At 35.2% G+C, this 9,122-nt stretch overlaps 1 protein-coding gene across 1 annotated transcript; it reads right to left on the bottom strand.

Annotated features, from left to right (window-relative positions):
• Positions 1-7,704: 7,704 nt before the first annotated feature.
• Positions 7,705-8,640, bottom strand: LOC131415969 (olfactory receptor 6C2-like). The gene has a single exon (XM_058558034.1). It carries the CDS (start codon positions 8,638-8,640, stop codon positions 7,705-7,707), a length of 936 nt encoding a protein of 311 aa, XP_058414017.1.
• Between the last annotated feature and the right edge of the window lie 482 nt (positions 8,641-9,122).

The following is a 9,122-nucleotide window of genomic DNA, read 5'->3' as shown; positions in this document are numbered from 1 at the left end:
GGGAGAAGGAGGCTTAAGAGGAGAGTCAGAGGGATGTTTGACCATGGAGAAATGTTCAGAGAGATACAATGTTGCTGATTTTGAATATGGAAGAAGGGACACATTAGTTCAACAACGTGGGCAGACTCTCGAAGCTGAAGAGTCAAGGACAAGGATTTTCCCCTGGTGCCTCCTAAAAGTAACACCTTGATTTTTAGCCCAGTGAGTCTCATATTGGACTTCTAACCTAAAGAATGGATAGATAATAAATTTATGTTGTTTCAAGCCACTAATTGTGCTATTTGTTATAGCAATAGTAGGAAACTTATACAGGAGATAAAATCAAAACATAAAAAAATTCACTTAATCCAAAAGTAGGCATAAAAAAGAGAAAAAAGGAGACAGATAACAGATTGAACAAATATAAAAGAATTAGCAAGATGATAGACTTAAACTGGGACATATAAAATTTCCTTACTTATAAGTGGTCTAAATATCCCAATTAAAATGCAGATATTATCATATTGAAAAATAAGTAAAACTCAACTACATCATGTGTACACTAAACCCTTTTTAAATATAAAGAGACAAATAGGATAAAACTAAAATGATAGAAATGAACCTAACTTGCTACCACTACTCAAAAGAAATCTGTAGTGGCTATATCCATATTAGGCAAACTAGATTTTAGAGCAAAGTTTACTAAGAACAAAGAAAGTAATTTCATAATGATTAAAGGGGTCAATTTATTAAAATGGCATAGAAATTCTCAGATTTTATGCTCTTAATAACAGGGGTTTCAAAGTAGAAGAAGCAAAAACTGGTAGAATGCAAGGAGAAATAGACAAATACACAACTATAGTAGGATATTTCAATATTCCTCTCTCAATAATTGGCAGAACAAATAACCAGAAAATCAGTAAGAATACGGAAGATGAGCAACACTATCAACTGACCACTAATGGATAGAGCAATAGGCAGAAAATCAACAAGAAAATTGAAGACTTGTAAAACTTCATAAATCTCTGAAACCTAACAGACATCTATAGAATGTTCCACTCAGCAATAGCAGAATACGTATTCTTTTCCAGGGAACACTGAACATTTGTCAAGATAAATTTTATTCTGAGCCATAAAACAAATCTCAAGAAGTGTAAAAACATTCAAGTTCCACAAAGTGTGTTCTCTGAAACAGTGGAATTAAGCTAAAACTCAAAAGAGACGTCTCCCGAAAACCCCAAACATCTAGAAACTAAATAACACACTTAACATAACTCATGTTTCAAAAAATAAATCTAAGGTGAAATCATAAAGAAGATGGCTTTACTGGTGGATTGTGCCAAACGTTTCAAGAATTAATGCCAATCCTTCTCAAAGTCTTCTGAAAATTTTAAGAGAGGGGAACACTTACCAATTCATTTTATGAGGTCAACATTACCCTGATCCCCAAGCCACATATGATAATACAAGTAGGGAAAACTATAGGCCGATATTTCCGGTGATCATAGATGCAAAAATCCTCAACAAAAGGCTAGCATGCCAAATTCAACAGCACATTAAAAGGTTCATACACCACGACTAAGTGAGACTTACCCCCGGGATGCAAGAATGGTTCAACACGTGAAAATCAATGTATATGGTACACTAAATTAACAGAATGAGGGCTACAGGTCACATGATCATCTCATTAGATGCAGGAAATGCATTTGACAAACTCAAACTCTTTCATAATTAATATCACTCAACAAACTGGCTATAAAAGGAAGCTACCTCACATAATAAAGGCAACATATAATGTGTATAAATATATATAAATCCCACAGCTAACATTATTCTCAATGGTAAAAAAAATCCTGAAAGCTTTTCCTCTAAGATCAGAAGAAAGACAAAGACACTCTGTTGCTACTTCTATTCAAAATTGTATTGGAAGTCCTTCTGGAGCAATTAGACAAGAAAAAGAAGTAAAAGGCATATAAACAGAAAAGTAAGAAGTAAAATTATCTTTGTTTGCAGATGACTTGATCTTATATGTAGCAAACCTTAAAGATTCTACTAACAAGCTGTTAAAACTAATAAAAAAATACAGTAAAATAGCAGAATAAAAATTAGTATATGAAAGTCAATTACATCTCTATACACTAACATGAACTATCTGAAATGGAAATTAAGAAAACAGTTCCATTTACAATATCATCAATAAGAATAAAATAATTAGGAATAAACTTAATCGAGGAAGTGAAAGACTTGTAAATTGAAAACTGTAAAAACAGATGGATGACAAGAAAGAAGATATAAATAATGAAAAGACATCCTGTGTTCATGGATTGGAAGACTTAATATTGTAAAGTATCCATACTACCCAAAGTGATCTATAGACTCAGTGCAATCCCCATCAAAATCTCAATGTCATTTTTTATAGAAATAGAAAAAAATCCTAAGATTCATTGGAATGACAAAAGACCCCAAATAGCCAAAGCAATCTTGAGAAAGAATAACAAATCTGGAAGCATCACACTAATTTCAGAACATATTATAAATCTACAGTAATCATCAGAACAGTATGGTACTGGCATTAAGACAAACACATAGACCAATGGAACAGAATAGAGAGCCCAGAAGTAAATTCACACATATACGATCAACTGATCTTTGACAAGGGGACCAATACACACTGGGTAAGGAATAATCTCTCCAATAATTATTGAGAAGAATGAAATTTGACCCTTATCTCACACCATATACAAAAATCAACACAAAATGGATTAAAGACATAAGGATAAGACTTGAAACGACAAAATTCCTTCAAGTTTCTCTACATAGGTCTTGGCAGTGATTTCTTGGATATGACACCAGAAGCACAGGTGACAAAAACAAAAATAGACAAGCAGGAATACATCAAACTAAAAAGCTTCTGCACATGAAAGGAAACCATCAACAAAACACAAAGGCAACATACTGAATGGGATAAAATATTTGCAAACTATATATCTGATAAAAAGTTAATACCTAAAATATACATGGAACACCTACAACTCAATAAGAATAAAAGCAAATAACCTGAGTAATAAATGGCAAAGGACTTCAATAGACATTTCTCCAAAGTAGAGGTACCAATAGCCAACAGGCATATAAAAAGATACTCAACGTCACTAATAATCAGGGAAACACAAATCAAAACCACAATGAGATGTCACTTCACACCTGTTTGGATGGTTAGTACCAAAAAAAAAAAAAGATAACAAGTTTTGTCAAGGATGTGGAAATATTGGGCCAACCGCGTGGTTTAGCGGTTAAGTGTGTGCTCCGCTACTGGCAGCCTGGGTTCAGATCCAGGGCGCGCACCCACGCACCGCTTCTCCCGCCATGCTGAGGCCATGTCCCACAAACAGCAACTAGAAGGATGTGCAACTATGACATACAACTATCTACTGGGGCTTTGGGGGAAAGAAAGGAGGAGGATTGGCAATAGATGTTAGCGCAAAGCCGGTCTTCCTCAGCAAAAAGAGGAGGATTAGCATGGATGTTAGCTCAGGGCTGATCTTACCTCACAGACAAAAAAAAAAAAAAAAGGATGTGGAAATATTAAACCCCCTGTACACTGTGGTTGGGAATGTAAAATAGTGAAGCCATTATCATAAACAGTATGGAGTTTCCTGAAAAAAATAGAACTATCCTATGATCCAGCAATCTTACCTCTGGGTATATATCCAAAAGAATTGAAACCAGCATTTCAAACAGACATCTGTGCCCTCGTGTTAATTGCAGCATTATTTACCATAGCCATGCTAAGAGAAGCAACTTAAATATCCATTGACACATGAATTGATAAAAAAAATGTGCTATAACCATGAATGGAGTACTACCTAGCCTTAAAAATGAAGGAAATCTGTCATATGACACAACATGAATAAAACCAGAGGACACTACGGTAAATGTAATAAGGCAGTCACAAATGCTGCAGGATTCCACTTACATGAAGTATCTAAAATAACCAAACTTACAGAAGTAGAGAGTGAAATGGCAGTTGCCAGGAGTGTGGAGGAGGGGAAATGGGGAGGTTTCTGGACAAAGCTGCAACAATATTCTCTCTTTCGTACATACAGTTTGGTGGACTTAGTATTGTTTTATGCAGAACCTTCACGGTATTCCTCCACTGCCTGGCACATTGGTGACAGCTGGCTCAAGGTGTGGGTGAATTTGTTTGGGTCTCGGATGAATAGCCAATTTTCAAATAGTCATGAGTTTGAGAATTCCTGATGAGAACGTTTCCATCTTTTTTCTGGTGGGATTAGCTGTCTCACTTTGGGAGGTGCAGAGATAGAAATGTTAGAAGTCTGACACCAAGGAGTAGCCAAGAAACCAGTCCTCAATTTTTATCTGTCTTTAAAGAGGCTTCATTATTTTTTAGGGTGTATCATTCTCCTTCATTCTTTGTAGGTTAATTTTCAGTGAGGCTTTCCCAGACAACCAGCAAAATTCTGATACTCCTTGTCCTTATTTCTTCATTCCAGTTTTTAGCTCTTTCTACTCTAAATTGCATCTTTTTTTTGAGGAAGATTAGCCCTGAGCTAACATCTGTTGCCAATCCTCCTCTTTTATGCTGAGGAAGATTGGCCCTGGGCTAACATCCGTGCCCATCTTCCTTTACTTTATATGAGATGCCGCCACAGCATGGCTTTGATAAGTGGTGCGTAGGTCTGTGCCCAGGATCTGAACCCTCGAACCCCGGGCTGCAGAAGTGGAGCACGCGAACTTAATCCCTAGGCCACTGGGCTAGCGCCTAAATTGCATTTTTGAGGGACATTTGCCCCTTATTACTATATATTAGAGTATTGGCTTTTCTTTATTCAATTACATATTCTAAAAGTTATATATTTTGCAAGACAGTGAATACAATATGTTATTTCTATAGAGAAATTGCCATTTTTAGCATCATAATTTATCATATCATATAATCATATATATTTTTGTGTGTGTGAGGAAGATTAGCCCTGACATAACATCGGCTGCCAATCCTCCTCTTTTTGCTGAGGAAGATTGGCCCTGGGCTAACATCTGTGCCCATCTTCCTCTATTTTATATGGGATGCTGACACAGCACGGCTTGACAAGCGGTGCATCGGTGCACACCCGGGATCCAAACCTTCAAACCTGGGGCCGCAAAAGCGGAGTGCGTGCGCTTAACCGCTACACCACTGGGCTGGCCCCTATAATGACATTTTTTATTTTGAGTAAGCAAATTGTCCAATTACAAAATTATCAACCTATATTCTTAATCTAAACATTGGGTGTTTTAAATAACATAATTTTTCTTGAGATGTGCCTTGAGGTAATTTTGATGATTACGTGTGCAATCCTGGAGAGGCAGTGCCGTGCCCTGTAGAAATTACAGACCAGTTTCAATAACACGAAACAGGATTGAATCCTGGCTCCAACACTTGCCACCATTGCTTAATATTCCCACACCTCAATTTACCAATCTATGGAACAAAGACTAAAAACTAGCTCCAGCGTCCTGCCCGGTGGCACAGCAGTTAAGTTCGCGTGTTCTGCTTGGGTGGCCTGGGGTTTGATGGTTCGGATCCTGGGCGCAGACCTACTGACTGCTCTTCAAGCCATGCTGAGGCAGTGTCCCACATAGAAGAACTGGAAGGACCTACAACTAGGATATACAACTACGTACTGGGGCTTTGGGGAGGAAGAAGAAAAAGACGAAGATTGGCAACAGATGTTAGCTCAGGGCCAATCTTCCTCAAAAAAAAAAAAACTGTTAAAAAAATAACTACCATTTCTTTTAAAAAAAAAACTAGCTCCAATGCTCTTTGGAAGGTTACCTACTTTAAAAATATATAACTTATACACTTCTGTAAATATATCTAGACAAATAGATAATAGTATTATAGGTATATGTCAAGTTAGCCTAAATTGATCTCTCAGTAAACTATGACTTTTGTTAATTTTTGCCATATCTATAAATATAAATCAAATGTTGTAGGGAAATTGAATCTTGATTTAAAGTCCTGTAGAAATATATAGCATATTTTACCAATTTGATTCTTTATGATTATTTTTTCCTGTGCGAAATTAGCATTTTTATTCAATAAGTGATTATTCTCTCTTTTCTTTTTTTCAGGAGTTGTGAGGCTTTCTTATTCAATATATTTGAAGGCAATGTATTCAGTATCAATTATTTACTAGGTTTTACATACACTGAAGTGTACATAAAAATACAGTTTTTGCCATCATGGCAGATTTTAGATACACAATATAAACAATGTTTTGAAATTGCTGCTACAGAATAGACAGCTTAGGTTAAAACAGCAGGTAGGATAGACAGTTTCTCCAGACTTGGTTTGTATGTTTGTGTGATGGGGGGAGGAAGAAACAGACTTGAAGTGGAAATGAGGTTTAAATTGAGACCTAAATGAAAAACAGAAGTGGGATGGAAGAATGAGGAAAAGAGCACTTTTTACAGAGGCAACAGCAAGTGCAAAATCCTGGAGATGCCGCGAGAGAGTCCAAGGATGGCCAGGAGGCCTGCGTCCCAGAAAGAGGGGAGAACATTTATCAGTATGGAAATTTGTTTACAAGTTTTATGAGCTCTTTTGAGAAAAATTGATAGACATTTTCTGGCTTTTAATCTCTAAGCCATTTATTTCATATTATGAAAACATTTAAGTATTATTTTAATTATAAATTTTCATTTGGACTTCTTTTTCAATTATCTTAGATTTCTGTGTATATTGCTGATTTGGTTTCCTTGATTTCTTTAAAAATTCTGTTCCCATAATACACAAAATTGTGTTCCTTAATATATCTATATTTTGAGTTTGGATATTCATGTTCTATTTTAGAAATTGAATATTTTTGACAATCTTAATAAATTCTTTAATTCTTCAACTGCAATGAACACTTTGATGTTGTGCTTATAATTCCATATCCTTCTAGAAAAGAGCTTTTCCTTACATTTAAGGTATTATTTATTCATATAATCTGTGTAATCTGTGAATCTTTTACTTTTAAAACTTCAGCATTTTATGTGTGTGTACATGTGTGTGTATTTATGAATAAACTCCATGGTCCTAGATATCAAATTCTATTTTAATTTAAAGCACTTTTAACTTGGACGTATATTTATTTTTGTTTCTTTACTTATAATTATGTCATATTACTTCTTGCTAATGATAGTTTTTAAAAACTTTTAGAAATATAGGATCATTAATGAGCTAAATAAGTTTAGGGGTATTATTAATTAAAATAAGATCTACGCCTGGAACTTAACCTGCCAAGAACTAGGCACTCAATAATTTTTAATTTAATCAATTAAAATTTTCAGCAACATTTACATTGGAAGATTGGAAGAGCACTTGACATCAATTACTTTCTTGCAAGTCCAAGAAAATATGAGATAAGCTACTTATTTCCTTGTTTCATTTGTGTTTGTTTTATTTTTCTTCAATTTTGTTTGCTAGATCGAAGTAAAATCAGACTAAATTTACTAGAAAATTATTATCATGTCTTCTGATTGGGATCTGACCCTGAAAGAGGTTTGTTTGCAGGGGTGTCAAAGGAGTGAATGCACGTGATGGAGGGTGTTCATTCTGGGTGAAATAAATGTTTGAGAAACTTAACCTGCATAGAGGTCAGATCAAGAAGACACAAACAGATTTAGAGCTTAATGGTTTACATTTAGCTTGATATTTTATTTCTGGACTTGAACATTCTCTTACTTCTTTGAGACCAATGCAATTTTTTTGAATGTATCACTAAAGGCTTGTCTTACTTGTTTGTTTCTCAGAGTGTAAATGAATGGATTCAACATGGGAGCGATGGATGTCATTAGCACTGTAACACCCTTGTTAATAGCCACTGATTCCTTTGCTGAAGGTTTGATATACATGAAGATACAGCTTCCGTAGGTGATGGAAACCACAATCATGTGAGAAGAACAGGTAGAAAAGGGGCTTTTCCTTTGCTGGGCAGAGGAGAATCTTAGAATGGTCATAATGATGTAAACGTAAGACAGAACAACACACACAAGGGTCAAAATGAAGGTGAGCACAGCACAGACAATAACAAACTGCTCTATGAACCATGTGTCTGAGCATGAAATCTTCAAGATAAGACATGCATCACAGAAAAAATAATCAATAACATTGGAGTCACAGAATTTCAAATTTAGGAACAGAGTAAGTGGTGGGAGTATGATCAACAAGCCAGACATCCAGCAGCAGAGGACAAGACTCTTGCAGACTCTGCTGCTCATGATGGTCCCATAATGCAGGGGTTTGCAGATGGCCACATAGCGGTCATAGGACATGGCAGCCAAGAGAAAAAATTCTGTTACTCCAAAGACATCAATAAAAAACACTTGAATAACACAGATATTATATTTAATTATGTTGTCACCTGTTACTATATTGTACAAATATCTAGGGACACAAGCAGACGTAAATGAAATTTCTAATAAGGCAAAATTCTGTAGGAAAAAGTACATGGGTGTTTTAAGGTGGGAGTCCACTAAAGTGAGGGATATGATGGTCACATTTCCAGTCATAGTCAATATGTAAGTGAGAAATAGAAACATAAAAATTGGAATCTGTAGTTGAGGGTCATCTGTGAGTCCCAACAAGATGAAGGTTGTTATTGTGTGGTTTTTCATCACTGACTATTGAAATTTATTCAATTTCACATAAAATTTAGAAATGTTTTATTTGAATAGGAGGCATTCAAAGCCAGACAGCAGTAAACAGTGACTACCAGAGACAGCAAACTAATTCACATGTAGTTTCTTCTATAAATTAATAATTTATATTGGCAATATTCTGGTGGGCTTGGCTACTCTAATGTTTATTTTATTTTATTGTTTTGGCAGTTTTGTGATAGATTTTTAAATATATTCAAAATCAATTGTTCTACCATCCCATTTTCCTCTTTTATTTCACAGTTGTCATCTAGACCCAAGACTGGATTTTCTCATATGATCAGACTTGAGCCACGGTGTGTTGTAGCTTATCAAAATTATGATTTTTTTCTTAAATCTAAAGTTTCTTCTTCATTTAAAAGGTAAATATTTAAATGTAACAATTTGTTTCATGTCTTTGCTTGAAGATTTTGTCATGATAAAATGTAAATATGTAGCAA

Source organism: Diceros bicornis, chromosome 17 (assembly GCF_020826845.1).
Source record: "Diceros bicornis minor isolate mBicDic1 chromosome 17, mDicBic1.mat.cur, whole genome shotgun sequence".
Taxonomy (NCBI): Eukaryota; Metazoa; Chordata; class Mammalia; order Perissodactyla; family Rhinocerotidae; genus Diceros; species Diceros bicornis.
The sequence above is the reverse complement of the archived record's forward strand: the minus strand, read 5'-3'. Positions and strand labels throughout refer to the sequence as shown.